This window comes from Asterias amurensis, chromosome 21 (assembly GCF_032118995.1).
Source record: "Asterias amurensis chromosome 21, ASM3211899v1".
NCBI classification, from domain to species: Eukaryota; Metazoa; Echinodermata; class Asteroidea; order Forcipulatida; family Asteriidae; genus Asterias; species Asterias amurensis.
In genome coordinates this window covers 966,499-981,205 of record NC_092668.1, presented here as the reverse complement: position 1 = coordinate 981,205, position 14,707 = coordinate 966,499, and the positions used below count along the sequence as shown (strand labels likewise).

The following is a 14,707-nucleotide window of genomic DNA, read 5'->3' as shown; positions in this document are numbered from 1 at the left end:
TAGGTTAGGTTGGCGGGTAAAACTGTGTTGACTTCTTTTGACATCAGTGTTGGATCTGAAAAGAACCGTGGGTTGACGTTGACAACTCATTCAAAAAATATCTTGTTCTACTTGGTGGAAGACCTTCTCTTATTGATTTGCCACAATTTGCCCCACGAGAGGGCACTATCATCCACGATCCGCTCTCACGACATCTCCCAAGACTACACAATAATTTGGGATCCCTACGTTCTACACATTCGATTGTGCAGTCTACATTAATTACCATATCGCGTCACAGCAGTCTACATTAACTCGTGCGCCGATTGGCTGGAGTCTACATTAATTACCATAGTCTACATTGATTACCATAAAACGTTCCTACAAGTACACACGCTCGTGCAATCCGCCGTCGTCCACTTCACAGTCTACATTAACTAGCCATTCGATTGGGCAGTCTACATTAATTACCATATCGCGTCACAGCAGTCTACATTAACTCGTGCGCCGATTGGCTGAGAGTCTACATTAATTATCATAGTCTACATTGATTACCATAAAATGTTTCAATAAACATGAGACTCGAGCCTTGTTTACCACTACGGTCAGACACAGAGCAAGGAACAGCTAGCTCAAGCAATGGAGGTAGAATTAGATGCTCAAGCTGTCGTTTCTTCGGTAAAACAGCTCCCAAGTTTCCCCGATGTTGTGTTTGAAAGGTAAGAACATTGTGTGATGGTTTCTATGAGAATAACATCCTTTTTGACACTAAATTTGAGTACAAAATCAGCGTAAGTCAGCGTAAGAAAACTGAGTGACTCGTATAACCACACGTGTGTGTATTGTGTAACAACATGGGTTTACTTTTTACACTACCCCATCCTAGTTCAATGCATTGTGTGTGTACGTTGTGTACAACGTGTACACTGCATACAATGGCGTCTAGAATACATGTACAGGACATTGGTAATACCATATACTCATGTTCTGGAGAAGAACTGCAAAATGGCAACACATTAAAAGACATGCATTGCTTGCAGTTGCAGGTGAGAGCGAGCAGCAAGATTTCTTTTAAAAAGGCCCGCAAGTCCATCATATGATATTGCCACAAAAATTAACAACAGAATATGAAAAGTGTATATCATATGATGATACTTCCAGTTGCATGTCACGCATGTTACGGTATTAAAATAGCTATAGGCAAAGGATGCGCACTACTACGCATGACAGCGTGAGTTTTGCTAAGGGGTACTCCTGGAACTATGACTTGAGGTTCGTTCGGCTATCGCCTCCACTAATGGAGATGATAGCGGAGAACGAACCTCATAGTTCTCAGAGTAGCTAACAGGTAGGCCTACTTACTACGTAGTATGTGACATCAAACGCTCAAAAAGCGCCCGTAATGGGTGTGTTCGTTTAGCTTCCCTGGGTCGACCCAGGTGTATGGCGGGGTTTTTTGTCAGGATGAATGTGGGTAATTATCTGCACTTGTTGGTCCTGGAAAAAGAAAAAGCCACACACCGGGGTCGACTCGGGGAAGCTAAACGAACGCACCCATTGTGATCAATTGTGGTAATAAAGCGCCCTCACTGGGGTCAAAGGATGCAAATCATTGGACGATAGATTTCTTTGTGCGTAGAAACAAGAGCGTGACCTCAGCGTTCCTGTAGCGTTTCCTGTTAATGCAAATGGGTCTATTGTATATCTTAGGATATCGTAATAATTGTTTGAAGACGACAAAATATCGCCTTCTTAAAATTACCATGGTACAACAAAACAGTTGTTGCATGCTGTTAAGTGGATCCATGGTATTTTTGATACACCCTCAGAGGCAAATGGCACTCTTGCCCCTCTGGTGTACAAAACACCATGGACCTTGGCGTCACAACAGGCATCAATTGTATATTGTTCATCACACGTTTCACTAAAATGTAGTTGCCAAATATAAAGACAAAGTATACCTTTGGTTTTTAGAATCCTATAAATGAAGATGAATAAAATAAAACTAACAAACATGTAAACATATTCCATTTCAAAAGGTAGTCGCTCTTTCAGATGTGCCATGGCCCCAAATCAGGAGCTGTTGTGTTCACGCAGGATACACAATTCTCAACAGGAATACTGTACACAGTCTGAGAAGTGTTTTTCTCAGATTCATATTTTGGGGCAAAAATTTATTCATGAATTATTTTTTGAATAGCTTGTAAAAGCGCAAAAAGCAGTTGAAACCCAGCAACGCGCAGATTGTGATATAATGCAACATAAGTCTGTATCAAAATTCTTGGTGCTATTGAGCCACAAATCAAAATCAAGGATTCAAGCCTATTATGGAGATAAAAAGGGATGTGACCAATTCGAGCTTTGAGATGGCAACTGAGTATCAATGATCACAAAAAGAAGTCCTTGATGTGACACTTAATTATTATAGTCAACTACTTTTCACAAAATCAGAGTTTAAAAACACATGTTATGATGTCCACATAGAAAGTTGTTTTTATTACAGAACAGCAATAACTTAACCACCCCAAAAAATAATGACAACAAAAAGCTCCTTGCTTGATGCATTGCTCTATACTTAATGAGTGTAAACAAAAACTGGGCCATGGCATTCAGAGTTATAATGTTTAGAAATTGCTTTGACACAACCACCTAGTGAAATACTTGATTCGTCTAACAACCACAGAGAAAAGACACAAAAGTAAAGCCTCAACCAGATCCATGTCGCCAACATCAGTTGTTTTCAATTGCCTTCCAGGATGAAACAAGACACTGTCACTTTAGAATAAAATTTACGACTTCAGCTTTGCAGGGCATTTTGTTTTGTCTATTCGTACACTGGACGGTTATCTCTTTTACGAGCTGAACCGGTCCCACACTGTCTATCGATGATAAAACCCAGGCTTGAACTCAATACCGTGGGAACTTCATGATTTTCTATGTCACATTCTAATTTTGGTTTTGTTTATCAGGGAGAGCGCGAACGCAGTCCCCACTATCAGAAATTGTACTCCCGAGTTCCCCACATTTGGGGGAATCGCATAGGTCAACCCGTCCGAAGTGCAATGGATAGGCCTCGCCATGGGAGAACCGCCTTATTGATCACGGTATCTCCTGAGCCAGGTAAGTATGATTTGCAATTGTTTGACATATCGACTGTATCTCAGCGGTTTGCTTTTCACCTACGGTGCTACCATTATTCACCATTCAGCTTTCATGCAGATTTTAACGCGCTACTACGCATGCGCAGTTTGATTTATTATGCAAATTATTGTAGACTGTGCGCATAATAATGAGGACTGTATGCAATATAAATATAATTTAGACTTTGTGCAGTTCAATTTTTCATGCAAGTCAATGTAGACTGCATGCAAATTAGTGTAGACAAATTAGATAGTGTAGACAATTTATTGTAGACATAATGTTTGTAGACTTTTATCGTAGTCTGAAGACGTGATGCCACAGTAAATCGTCATACCGCCCTCTATTGAGCAGAGCATAAACCACGGAATTGTACCTGTACTTAACAGCTGTAAACCTAGCACTGCCATAAGTAAATATCATTACCTGTCTGTTTGTGACACACATGCCATCAAATAAAATTCCAGTCAAAACAACATGGCCCGACGGTCGGGATACTGCCCAACATTGCGGAAGTGTTTGGTGATCGTTGTTGTACTTTTCTGTCTGTCTGCGGGTCTTCTTCACATGGTTAGTAAATGATGCTTTCATCGCCATGATAACTAACAACATTGTTGACTAAATTGAGAATGCCCAAGTGTGAAGATCGAAACCTTCCGGCCGGGCGGTTCTCGACTCTGGTAGACTCCGACTCGGAGGGCCGACAGCAGGTTCGCCGCGCCGCGCCTGTCTTCAGCACAACTTCACTCCACTTCCTCGTTATCAACATTCCTTGTTTTGTAAAACCTAGCCAGGATAACTTTCCGTATGGCGCCACCACTTTTTCACTCATTTTTACAAAAAGGGATATGTCAATCAGGTAAATTAGATACTATATTATTTTATTTCGAATGAAAAAGTGGTGGCGCCATACGGAAACTTTTCCAAATTAGATACTATATTATTTTATTTCGAATGAAAAAGTGGTGGCGCCATTTGGAAACTTTTCCCAAGTGGGGCTAGTCTAGACCCAGTAGCTGGGGTGCTGCAATTTCGTTTGCTCTCTCGAAATTTTGACATAATCGGTCCATGGAGGAAGAAAGGTCATTCATTTCTCTAGCACCCCACTGAAAAGCAGTCAATGATTCAAGACAGCCACACTTTTTCTGACTGTCACTCTCTCACTCTGTCCACAGATTTTGCAGTATTTTGATACTGAAGATCTTTATGAAGATGATGGGGTTTGGCTTCAGAATGAACAACATTTTGCTCAAGTCGACTTCGGAGGAAAGTTAGTATCAAGTGGTGAGTAAAATCAAACTATGGTTTTCTGCTTGGTATTATAAACATTTTTTGTAAGGTATAACATGCAAAGTATACCTTTGGTTTTTTAATCCTATTTAACTATCTGTAGAGTAGATGTACAATAAAGTTGACCTGTAAAAAAAATGTGATTTAAAAGGAGGTAGAATTTTTCAAGATATTGGCAAAAATCCGAGTCCGAGAGTTTGTGTCTTAAATGCAGGAAGAATAATCCTTAATTGGAAAAGGCAATATCTAACAGAAACTTTTCTCAGGTTCAAATTTTTGGGGGATAACAACCGTTTTGCTCATAACCACAATACTTCAAAGTGAAGTGATTCTCAATCGAAAGCTGCTGTACTTTAAACCAAGAAAGTTTTTATTGACATTGTTTGTAAGACTCTTAAGAGTGATAAGGCACCTCCAGCTCCAATTTGTTTTGCTTTCAAATATACCTTGGGATTGTTCCAGACACTTCACTGACAGCTGAGCTGTATGTTTACATTCTTAAAGATTAGACCCAAGCACCAAGATTGTTATCTACTGGAACCCTGGTTTGTGATTACCACTGAGCAAGGTCACCTGCAGACGTCACCACCGCTCCATGTGACTGTCTTCAGGTCACACATCTACACCCATTAGTTTCAAATTCAACCTAGTATTCACCTCAGCTTTTACATCCAAAAGTGGACTTTGCTGAGTACCAGCCTAGATGTAGATGTAGAAGTGGTTTTCTCAGTAAGATTAAGCTGACAGTATACTCCAGTAGGGACAGTTTTGGGGATAGTTTTGACAAGGTGTCCTATCAAATGTATTCCTTCCTTTCAAAGAAATTCAATGAGTGATTTATTTACACCTATTTTCTGTTTCTTGTCCAATTCAGATGGCACAGATGAGCATGACAGAGACCATGTCAATGTCACCAATTTAAACATAAAGGTTCCCATCATTCTATGGTGGACGCCTTTTACCGGTGAGCGTGGGCAAGTCAAGCAATGCGGCAAAGACGAGTGTTTCTTCACTGTAGACAGACACTTTAAAAATCATCCCCAGACGAAAGTTTTTATGTTCTACGGAACGGACTTCAAGCCGCGAGATCTTCCGCTGCCGAGAAAGAAGCAGCATGAGTGGGCACTTCTACATGAGGAATCCCCAAAGAATAATTATATCCTGACCCAGAAAGATTGCCTGACCCTGTTTAATCACACCGCTACGTTCAAACGCCAGTCTGACTATCCAATCACCACTCAGTATTTAGAGCACCTGTCTGACCTGACAAGCACCGAGTATCTCGTCCCAACAGATTTAAAGAGTAGGGGTGGCATAGCCCCAGTGGTTTACATCCATTCCGACTGTAATCCACCATCGGGTCGCGATAACTACGTCACGGAATTAATGAAATTCATTCGAGTGGATTCGTATGGGAAATGTCTTCACAATAAGGATCTACCACCAGACTTAGTTGATCCACTTACTATGCACAGCGGGGATCTCTATAAAATCATCGCCAAATACAAATTCAGCCTCGCCTTTGAAAATGCAATCTGTGATGACTACATTACAGAAAAGCTCTGGCGCCCTCTGTTGGTCGGCTCAGTTCCAGTCTACAGAGGATCACCATCTGTTCGTGATTGGCTGCCGGATAACCAATCAGCAGTTATCGCTGATGATTTCTCAAGTCCAGAGGATCTTGCCAAGTTTTTAACCTCCCTCGCTGGGAATAAAGAACGCTACGAAAAGTACCTCAACTTTAAGAAAGTTGGTATAACAAACAAGAAGCTGATAAACACAATGAAGAAACGGGAGTGGGGAGTCAATGACTACAAACGTCTCAACTTCATCTCAGGATTTGAATGCTTCGTCTGCAAACGAGTCCACGAGAATCTGAAGCGATCTGAGAGAGGGGAACCTCTCAAGCCGCACAGAGCTGAGGGCAATCATTATAATTGTCCAAGACCGCAATACAGCAACGAGAACTACAGACGTGAGAACGATATTTACCTTCAAATGTACGACCGGCATAAGAAAAATGCTGTAGGTCTCCGAAAGCTCGTCGAAGAAGGACTGGGATATGATAGCATTAAGTTCCGTGACTTGATGTCAAATGTTTATTAATTCTGGAGATTTTTGACGGTCTTGAGTTCCTCTCTCTCTTGCCATTACAGCTGTATTACAAGATGCCAAAATAAACAAGGAAAAGTACTTCTTTTTAATCACTCCTTCAAATCTTGTGAGGTTAGTCAAATGCTTTGCTTATTTGCAAGATTTGAAGTAAGTGAGCTTATAGCAATGATTTATTTTCCCAAGCTGACAACCTGAGCATTTTTTGTGGGCTAAAAGCTGTTGGCACAAAGTGGAAATATTGCCAAAAACCTTACTAAAGTTTTAATAAGAATATAAAATATAAAAAAAAAATGTTATTGTAGTTGCAGGTAGGTTTATTTTTAACATGTAAAATTGTATGCAAGTTTATTTTATACATTATCTAACTTGTCATGTGTTGTACTTAAAAGAAGACATTGTCAGTGGTGCTTTATATCTTAAATGTTTGTTAGATTGCAACATTTTGTTATGGGGTCTTGAGATTTAAAATCAGGGAAATAATATTAGAGGGTGAATTTGTATCAAGACTAATCCAGCTGTTTGATGTGGTGGTGTAGTTCTCAGTCTTTTTGACAAACTTAAGCAAAACTAAGGAATTTAGGAGTGGATAATGATGGGTGGATGGATAGGTCTTAAGTAAAAGAAGCAGCAGGGTTAGCCAGAAATGTTTGTTTGATTGTTTCATTGTGTTTTTGTTTCTTCGAAATATTTCCCTGAAATATGTGTGCTTTGAGTCATTCAATGGTTAGGTAGTTTTATATGAATGTTTTGATATAAATGCATCAAATTTATCAGCCTTGAACAACATTTGTTATAATATTGAGTTGACAGAATTAAACCAAGTTCCTTGCCCTTTTTATACTATTTGACAGTTAGTACTTTTTAGAATTTGTCATTATTTTGTTATAAAACTCATAATTATTTTGTTGATGGTTTCCAGTATTATCAAAGATGTATAATGTATGTGCCTAGAGATGTTGTATGACATTGTCTTGTGTAAGAAATAATAGTGTTTTACTAATTATAATAAGTGGCTTAAAAAAGTCTTATGGCATAATACTTAATAGCGCCCATATTCACCACTCAGTGATGCTGAAGGTGCTTCAACATGCAGTATTTTCCTGAAAGTTATGTGGAGCTAGAAGTATTGGCCATAACAAAAGTTTTATATAAAGGCCTGCATTTATTTTATCAAAATGAAAAATGAAAGTACATTTTTGGTCAATATATTATGGCAGTCTTTTAAAAGGTTTTTTTTCATTATGCTTTATGATCATTAAAAAAAATCACAAATTATAATGTTATGGTATAAATTTTGTGTATTATTTTGTTTTTACGTAAAGAGTCTCTATGAGCTTCCTAAATTCTCCCAATTTTACTCTAGAGAATTTTCTTTTGTTTTTATTGTTCTTCAGTCAAAGCATTGGGGGTCGAATTGGTCAAAGTAATTTCGAAAGATGGTAAAGCAACAGACCCGGAGCTCCCAGACCTACCCCCCCCCCCCCCCCCCCCCAAATAAAAAAAGGGAGCTTGCAAGAAGCGGTTGATACAGCCACCTTGGGCGGCGCGCTGGTTGTAGTTTTAGTTTCATAAGATTACATGGTGTGCAGGTGTGCATGTATCAATATCATGCATGCACACTTAATTAATTAGCCCGTTTTATGCAGGCTATAAATAGACCGTTGATGGTTTATGCTAAAATATACCAGGGGTCGTGTTATAACGTTTACTTAATTCACACCAGCATTTTAAGTTGTGTTTTTAATAATACAGAGTACAAGTATACGCATGCAAATTAACAGTGTTCTAAATTTTACATTGCAAGTGTTTAAAACATTCCAAAATTAGTTTATATCAAAAACCTAAAAGTTGCGCTTAAAAAACACCCCTATTTGTAATGGAGAAGGCCGGGTGGTCTGATATCAGGTGATTTTGTATAATGGTACGATCCGAGTTGTGTGTTGAATGGATGGGATGCGAAATGACATGACAGGTCAATCACACACACACAAGCTGTCGACATTGACGACAAGCTAGTACACAACATGGCTGTCCTAGCTGGTTCAACGGGCGAAATATTGCAGAATTTCCTCGCTGGTGGTAAGTAATTCCTGTACAAATGGTTCTTGATACCCGTAAGAATATAAATGTCTCTTTTAAACAGAGTTCCTTGGCAGATTATGTTAAATTTTCAACCAACTTCTGCGGGGAAGAAGTTCAAAATCAAATCTCTGATTCTGAAACCGTTTTTTTGATTTCACGCAGCGAGCACGTGAAAGTTTAAATGGTGGTGTGTGTACGTGTGTGTAGGTATCCGGATCCAGATGGCTTACGAAAAATTCATCACACGTACCCGGATCGCCAGTTAAAGCGAAAACCCTTTTATTCAGAGCGTTCTAATCCTGTTTTTGGACTGTTTCTAGGGCCGTTAGTGTTACTGTTGTTAGCCTATAAGTACAATTTTAAATGATCAAGACGATATTTTTTTGACAATGTTTGACTGCCACTCTGTTCATTAATTAATGTTCATTATTCGTTTCCAAACCAAAAACAATATATTTTTCATTTGACCCATTTTTGAAGAAAAAAAATTATAACTATAATTAGTACACTACACAAGATTGGGAAAAGTTTCTGTATGGCGCCACCACTTTTTCATTCAATATGAAATATTATAGTATCTAATTTACCTAAATCAATGAGATATCCCTTTTTGTAAAAATTAGTGAAAAAGTGGTGGCGTCATATCTACGAATAGTTATCTCAAGAAGATGATGGTACAATTTTATTAATGAATAGGCAGAGACGAGTAACACATTAAAAACAGAATAAGTTGCAATCGGTAATGGATATTTTACAATTTTCTACAGTCTACAAAGTTCTAAGCATCAACAAAAGATCAAAGATCAATTAATAATAATATTTCTCCATACTTTCTCCATACTAATATTTGCGCACCTAGCATTTCTTAAAATGCTCCAAAAGCATGGATGAAGGTGTTCTTTGTCCGTTTTCTGCATGGTTCTCATTTAAAAGCTCTTGGCTGATGTAATAAATTGTAAATTTTTTATTTACTTTTTTTTAATTTTCAGGAGTAGCTGGATGTTGCGGCAAAGTAGCCACAGCCCCTTTGGATAGAGTAAAAATCTTAATACAAGGTCATCATAGGTACTACCAACATCTTGGTAAGTATCGCACCATAATTTCAAACAAGGGGTACGAGTTTTTCCTGTTTTTAGGTTTTAATTTCAATAGAAAATGCTGTATTTGGAACAGCCAATCGCATCAAAGTGAGTCAAGAGTAGTCAAGACAGCCCAGAGTGTTGTTGAGGCGCACCAAGTTCTAATGAGTTAACTCAAGATGGGCAGACCCTACTATTTTTGATACAGGTACCAAAGTATGGGTGTAAGGAAGAAAAGTGTACCATGCCAGATATGTGAGAGGGGGTTTTGTACCCCTCCGCCCCCCACCCCCCACCCACCCCATACACTATTTTCCTCTTGTGCAGAGGCACCTATAAAATCCTCAAAAGAGTTCCTGAGACGTCAAGCACAAAATGAAGGCACACCATGCCACTTACCGAGCACCAAATGATAATATAAATTTTAATAAAGTATCTTTTGTTCCTCTTATTGTAATTACAGGTGTTTGGTCATCAGTTGCCAAAGTCCTTGAGTATGAAGGGGTCAGAGGTCTTTACCGTGGCAACGGTGCTATGATGGTTCGAACATTCCCTTACGGTGCTATCCAATTTGTAGCGTATGATTGGTTCAAAAAGGTGAGGTCATATCTTAAACACTTTCACGGTAATGTGCACCTTGTTCTTCAATCATGTCAATCCCATGCGCCATTGTACGGCCCATGGTACAATGTATGTTGTTTATTTTGAGCAAACATTTTTTACAGTCGTAACTTCACAAGTGCTTTCGCTTTTTACGCTGTGCGTCAAGTGTGATTATCAAGTTGCAAACATTGAAATAGAGATAACACTAATGCACACAGGGCAGATTCAACAAAAGGCGCATATTACCTTGAAAGGGTACATTGCTTTTGGGCTTGAAGAATAAAATTCGCGTTTTTCATCTTCAGACATTTGTTCATTCTTGATTTCTTTTTATTTTACAGAAAACAAAAAAGAAGTTATTATCTGGTTCCCTAGCAGGTAAGATGCAACCTCTTAATGTTTTATTGACAGATTATTAAATGAGTTAAAATAATTTTTTTAAGAACTGCTTTATCTTGCTGTAAATTTGTAAAGGAGAGCGGGAAAGGGGGTCACTTTCAACTGTTAAACGTTGTGAATAGCACTTAAACAAGAACTATCAACTATTAGTAGATAGTTAAGCAATACACTTTTTGTGTGTGAATGTTTTATTGACCCTGACAGTTTTAGATGTTTGTAAGTGTTTGTGTTGTGTAGCATTTCAGGCAAATCAACCTCTTCCCCCGTAGATCTACAGAACTGTTGTTGAATAATCTGTTTCTATTTCTTAACAGGTGTAACAGCGGTCATTTTTACATATCCATTAGACATGGTTAGAGCGAGGTTAGCTTATCAAGTACAAGGAGAATGTCTATACACAGGAATCCTCCACACATGTCGTTCTATATGGCATCAGGTAAAACCAGTATTCCTGCTTTGTTGTAGTGCAAATTAAGTGGTTATATTGGTTGGAGACTTACAAAGTTCATCGGTTTCAATAGTTGTCCACTTTCTAAATTTCAGGTATTGGTTGTTGATTGTCCGAATTTACTGACAGTGCAAACCCCAGTGTTTTTACCCTTGCACCGATGTTTATTAAGCAGTGTATACTCAATACTTTCCCAAGTTCTTTGAAAAACAAATCCACAGACGCATCATTCGAGTGGATTCGAACCTCCTGATATTTAGCTCAGGGTTTCAGAATGTTTTATAAGCAATGACTCTCACCCTCGACCTGTGAATCTGCTTCAAGTATTGAGATTTTGTTTCTAAGAAAGTTTTTGTACTTTCACCGCTGACATTTGGAGTGGAACGTCTTCCTTAAGTAAAACTCTTTTCCTTCTTCCTCCACCAGGAGGGTCAATTCAAAGCACTCTACCGAGGTGTTGGGCCAACTCTTGTCGGAATGATTCCATATGCAGGTAAGATAAATACTGACCTTTGACATTTTTCCTACTTCTTCTGTCTGATTTCCGATTTATTTTGCACTCTGAAAGGTTAGCAAAATTGTGATTGGGAAAAGTTTGTGAAACCATGAAGCATTCACTCACACCCAACATGAATGTTGATTTTGTAAACAGCTGACTTAACAATGATGGCTCAAGTATAACCTGCCTGTTGCAGTTAAATGTTTTTATGAAGTGAAAGTTATTTACATTGTTTACTTGAACCTTCTTGAAAGTACATTATGATCTTAAGAAAAATGCTTTAAATAAATCTTATTATCATTGTCTTCTTGAGCTACAAGTTGAAAACCCCCTCCTTTTTTACCTGTTACATTCCAGTTATATTTTGAATCATTTGTTTCGTTGTCAGGTGCTGCTTTTTATTCCTATGAAACGTCCAAAACCTACCTCCTAGAGAAGGGTCCCCTAATCCTCTCCAAGCCCTCCCGATCGGACCCTAATCAGAGAGTTCTAACAGCCCAAGCTAATCTTGTCACTGGGGGACTGGCAGGAGCAGTGGCACAAACTATAGTGTAAGTTGTCAACCTGTGGTACTTTCATCTGAAGTCTTCATTTTGGTTTTGGGATTTGTTTTTGTATGCAATTTTGCACAAAACAAGGCTACAAGCCACTCTTGGTAAGAGACTACAAGAATAAAAGTGTTGAAGGTGAAAATAACTCTGGGGAGCTGAAAGGTTGGAATTTATATCCCTCTTAAAACAGTGTAGGATGAAGGGAAACTTGTTTGTGTAACCACACAAATATTGATGACTACAGACCCAGGCTTGCATATCAAACAGTGCCCTAACTGAAGTCATTGTGCCCTTTCATTGGCTTAGGGCTGTTCATGGCCTTGCAGTTGCATCGTTTGACCTCAGCGATGGCTGCCCATGCATTTACAAAAGGTTTATTAAGAATCACCATCATGGGAAATTTTTCTGCTAAGTGTACTTTTTTTCAGTCAAATTTCTGAACTATTCTTTTTTTTTTTTTTTTGTAAAATATTCATCTAAACCTTTTAAAACTGTTTCAAAATAATGATTTGCTTTGATTTTAATTCTAGGTATCCCTTGGATGTAGGGAGGCGACTAATGCAGCTTGGCTCCATGGTTCCAAATTCTAGCTCAACGAGGTAAGTTTAATATAACCCTTCTACTCTTGCTGGTGAGAAGGACGGCCAAATGTTATCAAAACATTAAATCGTGTTTAATCTGTTAAACAAGATTTAATGTGTTGGATAACATTCGGCCGTTCTGACCAAATTCAACATTTTTTTGCAAACGCTCAATTAAATAAAATATCTCTCATGATTGGTTGCTTTGTTTCCACCAAAGTGTCAACACTGTTTTTGAATAGTTGTGTGGCCATTGTTACAAACTGACATCTGTTTTTGTTTTGCATTTATGGCTTTCCATAGTTTTCCAACCTGGCGAAAAATTGAGCTGTGACATTGCAATAGAAAGGTCTATGAAAAACAATTAGGGTCCAACTAAATAAGCTCAAATAGCATACAGAAGATTCATTGTAAACAATTTTTATTTTTAACTTGCAGTTCATGTATGGAGACCCTCATCCTGGTTTACACAGAGCATGGTGCAAGAGGTCTATTCCGAGGGGTTAGCATCAACTACTTGAGAGCCATTCCTTCAGCCGCTGTGTCCTTCACACTTTACGAGAATCTAAAACAATACCTTAATATCAACATAGTCAGTAGGTGATGAACAGTGTTTTGTTGTCTCAGAACTAAGGTCGCTAGTGAAGTTTATAGTGATTTCACAAAATTGGTTTTGCATATTTTGAGCTCCTGGTAAAGTGGAGTTTATTGATCAAGAGTGGTCTCCAAAGCAGTTGTTTGGTAAAAAGCATCATTCATTTTCCAAGAAAAACATTTATTTTATGATTTTGAATTATTTTTTTCAAATTAGAGACAATATTTTCAACACCTAGATCATTACAAAGAATATGAAATTGCGATAGAAGACCTTACAGCTCTGAGCCAGCGATTTGTTGAATCATCAAACCAGAGTGAGCCAGTTAAGACCTGTATTGTCAATCCGGAGTCAAACTCTTTTGGATTATGCGTTCAAAGTGGTGCAAAATTCTGTTCAATCCGCGAATGAAATCTGTTTGTGACAAGTTGGTTACCAGACCAGGGCCCAGTTTCATAGAGCTACTAAGAAAATAGTGTTGAACACTTACTATTTTGCTTGGCAAAAATGACAGGACACCAGTCTCAGATAAGATACATGTGACATTGAATTTTGGCTGATAACATAAACCTGGTAAGCATCATTTTGAATTGCTTGGCCACTTTTTGTGCTAAACCAGCTCGTTATGAAATTGCGCCCACTATCAAAGTAGTTTTAACCTGTCAGTGGTATTTGCTGAAACCAGTTTACACCCTGGGCGGTTTCACATTCAAATGACCAAGTGACGACATTTTTATGGAGTGGGCATGAACAAAAGCGTAGCCTATACAACTTGTAGACTTAGTTCAAAGCCTGGGATTGTGATTTTTTTTTTCTACGTCATTTGATGTCAGGAAACTATAAAGAAAAATACTTTTTTTTTTAAATAGCGCGAGTAAAATTGTTTCAGGAAAACATGATGTCTTCCCTTGGCTCATAAACCCCAGACTATCAGAATATAGTTCTATCTTATGTTGAATTAAGCTGAGAAGGCTGAACCATTCCCATGGTTGTCAACGTTTTAGTTTTGTTCTGTTTCTTATTGTGTCACAGAATATATTATGTCAAAGAAAATAATAATATAATTATTATATTTGGAACAAAGAACATTAAAAGTGCAATGTAAATAATGAAAAGCTTATTTTATATATAAAGCGCTATGCTGTGATATTTAATATCATTATGAAATAAAAACAATTACAAAGAAGAATTTGTTGTTCTCATGATGTATTTATTGTGGTGGTAGTGGTGGGGTTTTCACTATTTGATTTGTTTCTGTTTGCCTATGGAGTTCTTATAAGAAACCTCTATGCTGCTAAGTGGCAGACAGGTGTCTGGCATTTTGCCAATAAAACGGAAATATTTCTTT

At 38.1% G+C, this 14,707-nt stretch overlaps 2 protein-coding genes and 1 non-coding gene across 3 annotated transcripts; 2 read left to right on the top strand and 1 right to left on the bottom strand.

Moving 5' to 3' along the window:
- Positions 1-378: 378 nt before the first annotated feature.
- On the top strand, positions 379-7,754 carry LOC139953264 (alpha-(1,3)-fucosyltransferase 10-like). The gene is made up of 4 exons (XM_071952738.1): positions 379-698; positions 2,949-3,687; positions 4,293-4,401; positions 5,282-7,754. The coding sequence occupies exons 2-4, from the start codon at positions 3,595-3,597 to the stop codon at positions 6,511-6,513; spliced, it is 1,434 nt and encodes a 477-aa protein (XP_071808839.1). The 5' UTR covers positions 379-698; positions 2,949-3,594; the 3' UTR covers positions 6,514-7,754.
- On the bottom strand, positions 2,945-3,107 carry LOC139953400 (U1 spliceosomal RNA). The gene has a single exon (XR_011787975.1). It is a non-coding gene; the product is annotated as a U1 spliceosomal RNA (small nuclear RNA).
- Positions 7,755-8,506: 752 nt separating the features above from the next.
- LOC139952999 (solute carrier family 25 member 16-like) lies at positions 8,507-14,500 on the top strand. The gene is made up of 9 exons (XM_071952374.1): positions 8,507-8,601; positions 9,594-9,686; positions 10,147-10,280; positions 10,628-10,664; positions 11,000-11,121; positions 11,560-11,626; positions 12,021-12,183; positions 12,714-12,782; positions 13,203-14,500. The coding sequence occupies exons 1-9, from the start codon at positions 8,547-8,549 to the stop codon at positions 13,366-13,368; spliced, it is 906 nt and encodes a 301-aa protein (XP_071808475.1). The 5' UTR covers positions 8,507-8,546; the 3' UTR covers positions 13,369-14,500.
- Positions 14,501-14,707: the final 207 nt, after the last annotated feature.